The sequence below is a fragment of the Sebastes fasciatus genome, chromosome 8 (genome assembly GCF_043250625.1).
Source record: "Sebastes fasciatus isolate fSebFas1 chromosome 8, fSebFas1.pri, whole genome shotgun sequence".
Lineage (NCBI taxonomy): Eukaryota > Metazoa > Chordata > Actinopteri > Perciformes > Sebastidae > Sebastes > Sebastes fasciatus.
Genome location: NC_133802.1, coordinates 17,105,465 through 17,119,345, shown reverse-complemented (window position 1 = coordinate 17,119,345; position 13,881 = coordinate 17,105,465). Strand labels below are relative to the sequence as shown.

The 13,881-nt window shown below is 39.7% G+C and overlaps 1 protein-coding gene across 1 annotated transcript; it reads right to left on the bottom strand.

The window, feature by feature from the left end:
* Positions 1-1,884: 1,884 nt before the first annotated feature.
* Positions 1,885-12,077, bottom strand: LOC141772660 (interleukin-17 receptor C). Its single transcript, XM_074643907.1, has 16 exons — positions 11,796-12,077; positions 8,936-8,963; positions 8,712-8,846; positions 8,360-8,482; positions 8,142-8,257; positions 6,090-6,201; positions 5,963-6,004; positions 5,724-5,839; positions 5,578-5,640; positions 5,436-5,490; positions 5,113-5,345; positions 4,610-4,657; positions 4,451-4,502; positions 4,192-4,287; positions 4,064-4,102; positions 1,885-3,266 (listed from the first exon to the last, which is right to left on the bottom strand). Exons 1-16 carry the CDS (start codon positions 11,937-11,939, stop codon positions 2,455-2,457), a joined length of 2,214 nt encoding a protein of 737 aa, XP_074500008.1. The 5' UTR covers positions 11,940-12,077; the 3' UTR covers positions 1,885-2,454.
* Positions 12,078-13,881: the final 1,804 nt, after the last annotated feature.

Genomic DNA, 13,881 nt, shown 5'->3' with positions numbered 1-13,881 from the left:
TGGCACCGCCCAAACCAGCTGGGGTTTAATTCATCAACCAATCAGTCACATTTTACATTCATGTTAAAATGCATTTAAAATACATTTTAAAGAGCCATATCATACAGTATGTTAACATTTAGAGACAATTCAAGTTATCTGCAATTACTGATTGAAAATTATAATTGTGAATATGTGTAATTATTTTTTATTTGTTAAAACCGTTGAACTGACTGCACTGAGAAAGCCTTGTGGGTTACAAGAAAGCTCCCACACCTTTTTTTTTTTTTTACTTTCTGCTATGGCATAGTGCCTCAATTTCTTGATTTTATGGATCTGGAATTAAAGGTCCCATATTATAAAAAAAGTGAGATTTTCATGTTTTGTTTTTATTATAAAGCAGGCTTAAGTCCTATATAAATACTGTGAAAGTATCGAAACACTCAATCCACAGGGAAATACACACAGCCCGTATTCAGAAACTCTGCATTTGAAACAAGCTGTCAGGATTTCTGTCCATTTGTGATGTCACAAATATACAATATTTAGACCCATTACACAGTTTTAAACGTAAACATTGTAAATGTGTCCCAGTTTATTCAGGGTTGCAGTGTATGTGAATGTCATCAGCTGACAGGAAGTAAACATGGACCCAAGCTGTTGCCTAGCAACACAATTCTGTTGCAATTCCGTCAAAATGTGCTAAAACGGAGTGTTTCAGACAGAGGGTGAATACAGGCATATTCAGGCTGACAGTATGAGAAACAAAAAGTTTTTTTTAACATTTCAGCATGAAAACATGTTCTAGTAGAAACACAAAATACAACTATGAACCTGAAAATTAACACGATATGGGACCTTTAAAGGTGTTATTGATAACATTTTTATGTAGATGCATATTATTTAAAAAAAATAATAATAATACATCCACATAGCCTTTAGAATGGTGCCGAATAAAAGTTTTCCTAAAAACAATTTGAATCAATTTGAACATTTTGGCGGGTCCAAAATGAATGTTTTGTTTAACTCTGTTGAAGATATCTGATGTTTGGTTCCCAATTTTAACAAGTCTTGTGAGCCAATAGTATAACGACATTGTCACAGTCAAATTGCATCGCTTATGTCGCTCTTTTAGCCAGAACACTCATGTTACTCAATCAGAAGCAGGCTTTCCTTTAAACATTGGATCAGAGATACACTACAATTTTTGAAGCAAGAAAAGATAAGATTTGGTCTACGAGGACCGAAGAATAATTTTAGCAGCATATGGCAACCTTTCATTACATATCTGCCTGAGCAGCTGTGAGATTGTAGTATGGTTTGTTTTCATCATTTCCTATACAATTTGTTTACCCCAAACTGCCGCGTACACATACAAACACACACCTTGTCCATTGTCGTTGTGTTATTTCTTTTTTTATTATTATTTTGTTTTATTATTATTATTATTATTATTACTATTATTTTAATATGGGGATTATTATGCTTGATTTTTTACGTCTGTTTGTTTCCTTAAAAGAAAAAGATGAAAAATGTTTTACTGTTTCTTTTGTACACAAAATGTGTTTTTTAAGATGTGAAACCTAATAAACAAAGTGGGGAAAAAAACGACATTGGTATCACGTGGTATCTCTGGGTCGTCAGTTAGGGTGGGAAAAAAACGGATTAATGGCTGAGATTGGTGGTAAGTGCCTGGCAACGACTTGTTGTGAAGTAAATGCAATGTAACGGGGGAGGGAGAATGCAACATCTAGTGGCTGAATGTTATCAATGTTATCAATAGCACCTTTCATTTTTATGCATGTTAAACAAATGTAAAGGTGTCGCTCTGCAAACACACATCTCATGTCGTGATTGTAATGAATAAGAATTAACAATCGTTTGTACAAAAGAGCATCTGACATGTTTCAGATAGATTCTTTATTCAATCCAACTTTACACGGTAAGACAAAACACAGTATAAAACAGACTCACCATGCCTATAGAGCAACTGAAAAACTTATGTATAAAGAAAAAGGAAATAGCTTATTTCTGTTTTAAAACATCTTCATGTCAGTACTTTTAGCAATAGATAGTGCATGCAGAATGTCAAACACTAGTAAATATGTTATGTTATGTTATGTGTTATATATTATATATATTAATGTTTTCAAATATATTCACCACAGACCACTTTGTCAAACTGTGTATCAATTGATGTGTTTTTAGAAGTAGTGTGTGAGCTTTTATTGTTTGAGGTTGTTTGTTTTATTTTTCTGGAGCAGCAAGAGCTCAAGCTAACAACTCATCTTTTTTAGTTGAAAAAGGAACTACTGTTTCCTCTGACACATAAAACACTTCACTCCTTTTCAACTAAACCCCAGATGTTTATATCAGCAAATGTAACAGCTGCAAACTGATATTGATTTATCTCCCAGAGTATCACTTCAAGTCATTACTGGCCGCTCATCCCCAAACTTGTGTCGTTCTTTGCTGTCAGACCCAATCCATTTCACTGACCTTGGGGCTCGAGTCAGGACTGGAGGGAGGCGTGATAAGACAGGGCTGCAAGGGCACTGTTTCCCCAGAGTCTTCAATTCCTACCCCAACACAACTCTGGGACACTCCTGCAAGGCGTAATACTGTTGTCCCTGCCGTGAACCCCGACAGCCCTCGTGCCAGAGCTCGGGATGCCATCCTGAGCCCCCCTGCTCTTTTCCGTCTGGCTGAAGCAGTAGCCATCTGCCGAGCCCCGGCCAGTTCAGTCAGAAAGCCCAGGCTCTGGGAGGGGAGGCTATAGACATGAAGGCCGCGGAAAAGTTCTGGCAGCGGCCGGAAACCACCCGGAGGCTCAGGTGGAAGTGATTCAAACTGCACCAACATGAACCGCTCGCCTGCGCGGCCCTGTAAATAGTCTGCTAGGATACAGCTCAACGAAGCAGTAAAAACATCTACGCAGGGAGAAGATGCAGCGCAGCTTCTTCCTCCCTTCTCTTCCTCCATGTCTCTATTCCTCTCCTTGGGAGTGTTTCTCTCCCAGCTCCGAACTCCCCACTCTTCAGCCCTTATCCAGGCAGCCTGGGTTAAGACCAGCACCACTTTGCCCCCCTGCCTTTGCAGTCGGTTCAGTCTCGAGTGGAGCCAAGGCACGGGGCCCAGTACGCTGAGCTCAGCCTGGCTCCACAGGTCTAGAGACACGCTGAAGCCCAGGGCCTGGAGGGACGAGCCCAGGTGACTCATCAGCTCTGGCAAAGCCTGGTCGTCATCAGGTCGGTACAGCAACACTACATGACCACCACCCACAGCACCTGAAATAGAGGAAGATTAGTTTGGGTGTTTTGAAATGGGGTTGTGTGAGGTACTTATCCATAGTCAGTGTATTACCTACAGTAGCTGACGGTCAGCATGCCCCCAGTTTGGAGAAGCAGACAGGAGTTACTACATGGGAGCAAAGCAATGTACTGCTGTGGACGTGTATTTAGAATATTTTATTACCTTGCCGTGAAACAGACCTTTCCGGCGGGGAACTGAAGCCGTTGTATCCATCTATGCGCTCACCAAAGCCACCAGACTCCATTGAAAAAAACTTAAATTTTACCTCGCAAAATAAGAGGGTTGCTGGTCTACTGCTGCCTCAATTGGTCAGTTTGTTTGTGTTATTGTGTAACATTGGGTAGTTCGGATTCAAAAGAATGTAAAATTACTGTTTTTTTCAACGGAGTCTCGTTGCTTTGGAGAGAGCATAGATAACGGCTTCAGTTCCCTGTCGGAAACATTAACGTTATAGTTGTCTAACGGTAAAAATATTCTAAATATAGCATACAATTAAACTGATATTGATTTTTTTAGGTGGGCCTTTCTTTTTGGTGGCTAAATGACGTTTTGCTGCTGGCCACGTCCACAGCAAGCATACATTGCTTTGCTTCTGTGCGGTAACTCCTGTCTCCTTCTCCAAACTGGTGGCGTGTCGACTGTGATCTATACTGTAGATAATACACTGACTATGGATAAGTACCTCATACAACCCCACTTCAAAACACCCAAAGTCCCCTTAAGAGCTTTTATCATGTTTAAACAAATAGTTAGTTGTCAGGCTTCCTCATACCTTTAACATCGTCTTCTTTCAACCATCTCCACATGTAGCCTAGAAGGGAAACAGAAGTACACATTGAGGTATTTTGCTAAGGTGCTATTAATATTTAATGACCAACAGATAGGTCATTAAAAACTGACCTTTTAGGACCCCTTGTATAAGATAGGCCCCTAGTATGGCCAAACACATCAGTAGTAGTCCGATGAGGAGTAGCAGGCTCCATCTCCATCGAGATGCTGGAAAATAAATAAATTATTAAGTACAGAAGTCTTAAAAAAGCATATTAAAGAAGTTTCACAGATACTGCTAAGTGTAGAGTGAATGTGTAATTATTTATCTGCTAATAGTTAAACATTAATCACACTTAATCTGTGTCTGGATAATAATTAATAGTCTCACTCGCAAATGGACACTGGGGCTCTAAGTATGACTCCATCCCCTTTATCTTTATCTAAAAGAAAAACAAGTGAAAGAGTTAGCACAGTATGTAGTGTAGGAAGAAGCAGTGGAACATGTTTATGATTATATTTAATATATCAGGACAAGAACAAAGATCACCTGAACACAAAGCAGAGGATGTGACGACACATTGAAATCTCCTGTTTTCTGAAAAGTAAATTAAGAAATAAATGAATGAATGAATGAATAAATAATGACCAAGAAGAAAGATTCATCATTAAACATACAATAATGTAAAGCATATGCAACTTACAGTTAATAATAACAACATTTAAAACCACGGTGGTCCTTCAGGGTGAGGGTTAGGCGCATGTTTGCAGTGGTGGATTGAGTATTTAGATCCTTTATTTGAGCGAAAGTTGCAATGCCATAATATAAAAATACTCAACTAGTCATGCATTCAAAATGTTACTTAATTAAAAGTCCATAAGCATTGGTAGCTTTATTTAAAGCTGTCAGATAAATGGTAGTGGAAACTCTGGAAGGTAATAAATAGAAGTACGTCCAAATTCTACATAAGTACAGTACCTGAGTAAATCTACTTAGTTACTTTCCAACAGTGATTGACAGCTTGCAAAGAAAGCTTTTGTTGATGTTTTTACCCAGTATCCACTGCGCGTTGCCCTCCAGCCAGCATCTACATGGCTGTGCAGTGTCTGTCTGGAGCCCGTCACTTCTTCACACTGGCCTCCTGCCACGTCTTTCTTGCACAGCCTCACCTCTGCGTCCAGTCTGCAGAGGGCAGTCATGTTCCAGCTCAGCCCTGTCCCACCGTCCCTCATCCGAGACTTCTCCAAAGACACAGACACACTGTGCTGCATTCTTTCGTGTGCATCTGAACAAAAAGAAACATTGCTATGCTGTGAAATAATTAATCTTGCAAATTTATCTTGCTCTCAGATTGACCTCAGTGAACTTTCTTTACCTTGGTGGTTTTTGAAAGGACAGGATTCACTTGGAAGCTTTCCATTGCACCGTACCTGAAAAAAGAAAGAAGAAAAAAAATCTATTTCCCAAATAAAATGTTTGACCTTTTTTTGTCAGTTATAATTAACATGTGAAGCTACCTGGAAGCACAGGCATGGTGCAACAAAGCTTGACGGAAAGACCATTTCTCTCTTGTCTTCGGGCTGCAAAGGTTAAAAACAAAGTTACACAGACAGTATTGATTTTTGACTAACAGAGCAGATTGAAAAGTTTAGCATTGACTGACCCACGCAAGATACTCTCCATATTTTTTCCAATACACCCGGCACGTGAGCTCGTCATCAGTGTTTTCCAGTTGGAGGAGGACCCCATTTCTCTTATGATCAGCTCGGAGTCTCGGAACTGAAACACCAACCATCATGATTTATAATTGAGCTGTATCACTCTACAAATGTGTAAAACTGGTTTTGCTGGCACTCAATACATGTTAGTCCAGATACACAGGCGGAGACAAACACATCTTACCAAAACATTTCTTTTCAGTCCCCTTTAGTTTCATGGAGCAAACTGAAAGAAGGGAGATTGATGGTCAGTGACATTAGTAAGCTGCCATTCATTGTCTTTGCTTAGACATTACAGCGCTTGACCTCACCGTCTATTAAAGATGGGATTGTGATATTTTGAATGTTCTGCATTCCCTCTGAATGCTCATGGACGTGGACCACAACAGGAATGCCAAACTTTGTTTTCTCTCTCAACAGCAGCTGCATTTGTAGGAAATATATACTCATGAAATATATACACATGAACTTTAAGTATTTAAATCAATCAGTAACAACAAACACACTAAAAGACAAAGACATTTTGGAAACTAGTCTTTGAGCACTTCAATAAGACGGAGTGCAGAACAGTGAGAGACTAGCAGTGGTGGAAGAAGTATTAAGATCCTTTACATAAGTAATACAACAATGTAAAAAATACTCCATTACAAATAAAAGTCTTGAATTCACATTCTTTTTCTCTTTTTTCTTTGCTTTTTTGTAAAATAATGGGCAAATTTACATCTTTGGGCCTCAAACAGTTATTCATATGAAGCCATCTGAGAAGTTTAGAGATGAAATGTTTGTGAAACTGCAAACAACTCAGACATCTGAAAAGTGGCAAAGTGCCCCAACCAGCCGCTGCTTTTTGTAAGGAGCCACAAGCTGAATTGTTGGGAACCACTGGTTTAATCTTAACAATGTGCTGTAGGCCTCTTTATAAGATTATTGTGTGTTTTATGCACAGTCTCAATCAGTAAATTAACTAGTTACTACATCTGTCAAATAAATGTAGTGAAGTAGAAGTTTAAAGTAATGTAAAATTGATATCACTACTGGAATAATATCTCAACATTTTCCTTAAAGGAACAGTGTCTAGGATCTGGCGGCATCTAGCGGTGAGGTTGCAGATTGCAACCAACTTAAACTTGTGCAAATACGGTGGCCGACGCAAAAATGTGAAAATGTGAACGGCCCTCTCTAGAGCCAGGTGTTGTAAGAGTAGCGTAGGACATTTGGAGTAGAGCCAGTGCATAGATTGTGTTTGAGTGTGTGTACGTGGGAGGTGAGTGGTGGAGCGAGAGAGAGAGAGAGAGATGCGGATGTGTGCAGTGGAGCAGAACAGAGTTAGTTTAGCTCTGAGAATATCAAGTGTGGTTAAACCTGCAGTAGGCAGAATATTTTTGGCATCATTGGGCAAAAATTCCATAATAACCTTTCAGCATATTGTAATTCAAGTGTTCTGAGAGATAACTAGACGTCTGCACCTCCTCGTGGCTCTGTTTTCAGGCTTTAGAAAATCTAGCCCGTGATGGGAGACTTTGGCCAATCACAGGTCATTTCATTGAGAGAGCGTTCCGATTGGCATGTGACCGGAACTGGGCGTTCCTTCACCAGATTTCACAATGGCGGCGGCGTCACAAACTTTCTCATTTTACAGCTAAACCGTTCACAACAAGATGATTCTGAAAATATTTGAGGTGAGAAATAGGCATTACAGTAACATAATATTGATTCATATTTGATCAGCGCTGCCTAGTTTGACCGTTTGGTCGGAGTTCGCGAGTGATTGACAGCCGGCTCTCATAGACGGCAGCTGGACAGCGGACCTCAGATCAGCTTGTTTTCCTCCGGTATGTGAAATCTTGCAGATGTCGTTATGAGCACCGGAGGACACAGAGGCACATGCTTTTTGTCAGGTTATCTGTTTCATGTACTACTGTCAAGATATAGCGACCGTTTTATAAAAAAGACTTTTTTTAATCAAATATGCTCCAATCTCGCCTACTTCAGCTTTAACTCCGGAGTGAGTGACGTTATCGACTCCGGCCCAAGGAGGAAAGGTTAACACAGTGTTTGTTTTTTCTGTTCTGGGCTACTGTAAAAGCGTGGAGGATTCCGTGAGAGGACCCGCTCCTTATGTAGACATAAACGGCTCATTCCAAGGTAACAACACCACAATTCTTATTTTCAGGTGATTATACACGAAAGAAAACATACATATAAAAATGTAATTCCATTTCTGCGAATAGATCCCCTTAAATGTTACACTCTGGTCCTTTAAGTACAATTCTTGAGCAAATCTACAGTTACTTTCCACCACTGAGACTAGTTAATTAATGAACAACAGAAACAACAACAGCAGAAACAACAATATTAGCTGCCTCATGTGTGGGCCGTTGAGAAGAAGTTTGGTCTGAACCGAAGTAGCTTGGTTTAAACTCAAGTGTCTTGCAGCTGTCAATGGAGCCTGGGGAGCTGACACACACTATCACCAAAGCTGTAACACAGAGAGTAGAGAAGAGGGAGAGTAAACTGAGTGATTAGAAACAGTATGTGTGTGACTTTGTGTGTGTTATGTGTTGAGCTTATGACTCTATACCTCTTGGCTCAGGAGGCACAATGTGACCACTTCCTTCTGCCATTTGATTCATGCCAAATAACTCCTCTTCATCATTATGGTCACCAGAAACCTCTTCAGAAACCTCCCTTGTGTTACTAACTTCTGCAACAACGATCACAGTCAGTAAACAGCCTACTACAGTGGAGAGCACAATGTTTTAAGACCACAACTGACAAGCTGACAAGTCAAACAAGTTTGATAACATTGCAGGGAGCAGCTACTCAAGAGATGACTTGACACTAATTGCAACACTTATTGTGATAAGGATGACACACATCAAGGAAAGGAAAAACAAGTTCAAGGTGTGTCAACCTATTGACGACAAAGCTACCTTGGACTGCGATGATGATTTGCAGGTACGGATCACAGTCTTGTGTGGCTGAACAGCGCAGAATCACTTTAAGCTGCACATCTGTAACATTCACCGTATCATCTGGATCGGGCAGAGCAGCAGCGTACTGAGAGTCTGTGGAAGAGTGGAAGAGTGTCTGCTTTAGATAAACTGTGAGGTTATTACCGTGATATGAGATGCACTGGTGTTGATGGTGTCTCTACCTGAGCTCACGTGGCAGTCAGTCAAACCCTGGAGAAAGAAAAGTTGTGGATGAGAATTGAATGCCCAACAAATCCACTCACCAGAAATGAAACTTGAGTAGCGTAGGTGTCGACAGCGGTGAAAGAGATATTCAGATCCTTTACATGAGTAAAAGCCATTGACTGCAATACATTCTCATTTCAATTTCAAAGTTTCATACATAATAGCAATGGAAACTACAGACAGGTGACATATCAAAGTATATATAGTATTTCAGTAAGAACAGTGACTAAAGTGATATCTGCATTTAGATCTACTGTATGGGAGTGGAATCAGTTTAGGACCACCATTATCAAAACACCAAATGAGGGACTATCTTTAAGAACAATGACGCTCCATATGCCATATGTTGTTCCCAACCTGTTTCCTTAAGGTACACCTTCTCTATCATTGAGTAAGCTGACGACCCCTGAGACTAAGTGACATAGATATTTCTTATCATATTCAATGCATAACAATAACAGTACAGAACAACTGATAAACTGTATAATTAGCCCAAATAGTGAACGCAATAACTGCAGGAAGTTTGTGTAAAATGAGCGATTTGGATGAATTTTTTAGCAGATTATTTGAATATTGCATCAGAGATGAGTTTTCCTGTATACAATTATCTGTCTGTATTATGTTTATTTTTTAACAATCATTCATACTTAAAGGGACTGTTTGTAACTTCTTACACGTATAAATCTACCGGGTCGGTTTCCCATGCGCGCTCGCATTTGGGCACTCACGTGTGGCCGGAGTCTCTGCTCCTCTGCCTGCTTGCCTTCACTCACACACCGCACGCTTTCTCGCTGTCTCGCTCCACCTCTACACGTGCAAGCGCACACTACACACTGCAGAAGAGATGGTTTAGCTCTGAGAATATTTAGTGAATGTAAAGTGGACGTTTGTGCAGAAATAACTGCTGCAGCTCCTCCAGACCAACAGAGGTTTCCCGTGTCTTGTGAAGTGACAGGGTTCCGCAGCGAGAAATGTTATCGTCTCCGACCGGGTGCCGGTGTACAGTTGTACTAATCAATAGGCCTTTTTCACAGCATCCTACATTTTGACTTGTCATAGTAGGCAAAGCACAAGTGTTACTGATACTAACGACGGCTCCATTGTATTCAAGTGTCCCAGTGAGAGTGACCGCGAGACAGCGAGCCAGCATGCACAATACCAGGAACCTGAAACAGAAGCCGCTAAATGGAATTCAGCCACCAATTGATTATTTACACCTTCAATTTCAAGTGTTTCAGTTAATGCTCCTTTATACTTCTACTTCTTGTGCTTGTATGTGTATTTGACACTACATAATATTGATGTTCTTAGGGGTTGATTTACATCTCTGAAGCAAAATTCAGAGAAAAATCTAGCTACAACATCCCTTCTTGGAAACGGAGCAGTGGAGTAAGGTGTCAGGCACAATAGTAAATAAGTAATGGACATTAAACTCTGATATCTCTTTCTCTCCCTCTCTGTCTTGTCTCTCCCAAAAACCTGTATCCTGCACACTAAATTTTGTTATTCTGCATGTATGGATTGGTTCAATTTTTCATCGACAACAACTTAAAAAAAAAAGGTGGAGGTAACACACTTAATTAAGCAGAGTCCAAGTAATATTTATTAAGTAAAACTAGATCAACTAAATTCTAAACAACCTATAACTGTTTTTTATTTAGCTGTTGTCTTGTATTATAAAATGCACCATTTTACAAATGACCTCATAAAAAACATCAAACAATAATAATATATTATAATAAGCCGTTATAAATTCACTACCGAGTACATAATACACAATTACACAAAATCTATAGACCTATCTGTTCTTACAGATTGAAGTTATTGTTTGAGGTTAGTACAGCTTACTGTATGTACACATCCTATCTTAGTTTTAGAAACCTCGATAAGAACTTAGAAACCAAGATACTGTGACATTTAAACCAGTCGTTCTCAAACGTTTTCACATCAAGGACTCCTAAACCGACACAAATTAGACCACGAACCCCCATCTGAGAAGGGTCTCCCATCTGAGAGTTGTTTTTTTTTGCTTTAAGATGTTTTATTACAGAAATTGCATTAAATCCATGACCAAAATAGTCATACATTATTATTATTATAACATTATTGTTATTGTGTTACTTATGGATGGAATTATTGTGAAAATTAATTATTCCCATATGGGGACCCCCTGGAAACCCCTCAAGGACCCCTGGAGGTCCCCAGACCCCACTTTGAAAACCACTGATTTAATCATCTTCATGGTGCAGAACGACACAACTGCACACAGATCATCATTGCTTATGATCATGTACACAATATGGGATATGAATTACCAGGTTTGTCCATGTTTATGACATATCCCGAATATGATTTAAAAACAAAATGAAAAAACTCAAAACCAGGATGTATTGCAAACAATAAATCTGTGCAATATTAATACACTGAATGTGAATACATTTATCTGTGCAATATATCCTTGATGCAATATACACCTCAAGTGCAACTTTGTTTACATTTATTTATATACTCTACCTATTTTACAAGTGCAATTACATCTGTTTACATTAAATCTATTTTTATATTTTATACTTCTAGTGTAACACTTCTGTTTCTATTTATTTATTACATCTACTTTACCTGTTTTATTTGCTTTATAACTATGTGTGTGTTTTTACCAGTTATATGTTTTATCTGCCTCGTTTAGTCTTGTCAAGTATTTGTTTTAAAGCACTGAACCAGAAGTGGCAACTGTGAATCTCGTTGTATTTAATACAATGACAATAAAGCTTTCTATTCTATTCTATTCGTGCACATGTAAACGTTTTGACTTGTTACCTGGCTACAGGTGAGTTCAGGTGCGTCCAGGTCGATCACCTCCAGCGCGCTGGCGGACATGAGCAGCAGCCAGACACGCAGCAGTGACAGCAGCAGCAGTGGAGGGAGAGAAACATGATGTGGCTGTAGGAGAGGAAGAGCCATGTTTCTGGGAGAGATCCACGGCTAGATCTACTCTCCACATCCGAGACACAACGAGGAGAGCCCGGTATCCTCACATCCACAGCATGGTGGTGATATTTCCTCGGAGAAACCAGTGACCATGGCGTGTCCAACACAACACCAAACTGTGTGTCGCTCCTGGGACGTTGTTCCACGATGATTGACAGCTCTGCAGGTGGGCGTGTCCCAACGCCACCTGCTCAGGTGAGGGTGGATGAAACGCGTCACAACAAGTTCCTGCTTGGCTGTCATCATCATTCAGTGGAATTGAGGTCATGACAGAAATATTAGATTTATAACAAGGCCAAAGGCAGATGTGATGATTGTTGTCAGATTAAACATGTTTTGATGAAGCAATGAGATTAAGTCAAATGTTTCTCACAATGCCACTTTAACTGTAAACTACCTTGGCACCTTGGTTATGAATAGACACTGTTGTGTGAAAGTTTTTCAGTTGGAGTGCAAAAGTTAATTATTAACCGCAATCAATGGTCGGTTAAGTCCAATGTTGTAGATTATAGTTTGTATTCTTGCTTATCATACTGTGCATTATAGGTCCCTTCCTCCACCTGCGTTAACTGTGATCCTTTAGAGAGAGCAACCATAAAATGCAAAATCATTGTGGCTCTTAAATGTATTTGGCGGTTTGTGCCAAAGGAAAGGTTCAGCTCTTTATTTTATGGCCTTAAAGCTATTCCCATGTGATTAAACTGACTAACAGACAGTGATCTTTATTGGGGATCCAATCATATATACTTAAAATTCAAATGAGTACTGTATTGGAAAATATGAAATAGGCTCTTTTCCCATCTTATGACAATTTTTTTATTACCCCAGTTCTGTTACTTTGTGTGATTTACACCTTAAAGCAGCAGTGGGTAGAAAAGGAACAAATATGATTTTAAAACAAAGTTATTTTTATTGTGTGTATAGTCGTGTATTACTCATGTTGCAGAGACAAATCTGTTTACACAATCACATTGTGGGGACTCGCCTTCCTTTTGGGGACAAAATGCACGCCCGCATATCGTAAACCATGACATTTTAGGGTGAAGACTTGGTTTAAAGCCACAGTGGGTAGAAATGGAGCAAATATGATTAAAAAAAGTTATTTCTATAAAACGGTCACTATATCCTGACAGAAGTGCATGAAAAGGGTAATCTGAAAAAAATCCTGTGCCTCTGTGTCCTCCGGTGTCCTCCGGTGTCCTCCGGTGCTCCTAATGGCATCTGTAAGATCTCACTTGGAGGACTGGAGGAAAACAACCAATCAGAGCCGAGCTGGAGCCTTGCCGTCTCTGAGCAGCTGTCAATCACTCGTGGACTCCGATCAAACGGTCAAACTAGGCAGCGCTGATCGAATATCAATCAATATTCTGTTACTGTAATGCCTATTACTCTCCTCAAATGTTTTCAGAAACATCTTGTAGTGTACTGTTTAGCTGTAAAATGAGAAAGTTTGTGACCCGGCAGCCATGTTGAGATCTGTTGAGGAAATACCAAGCACCGCCCACCAGCCAAAACACACAGCCAATAAGAACGCTCTCTGAAATGACCTGTGATTGGTCAAAGTCTCCGGTCACAGGCTAGATTTTCTGTCTTTTTTGTCAGTCTATAAAAGTTATTAAAAGTGTGCCTTAGTTCAGTGTCCACATCAGAGGAAGTTACTCTCCTGAGACTATGAGACTAACCATTACATGCTGAACATGATATTCCAGTGTTGATACTGTAAATGATGATTTACTTCCTTAGTATTCCTGTCAAGAAGGTCAGAATCCTGGAGATTTGTTAATGTTGTGGTCGTTCAGTGTAACTCAAGTGAATAAACAGGTTCAAGAAAACACATGAAGCTTATAAAAAAAGACACTGAATGCTGAAAAACAGATTTCAGTCATATAAAAGCAGTTTTGCCTTGGCCATTTCA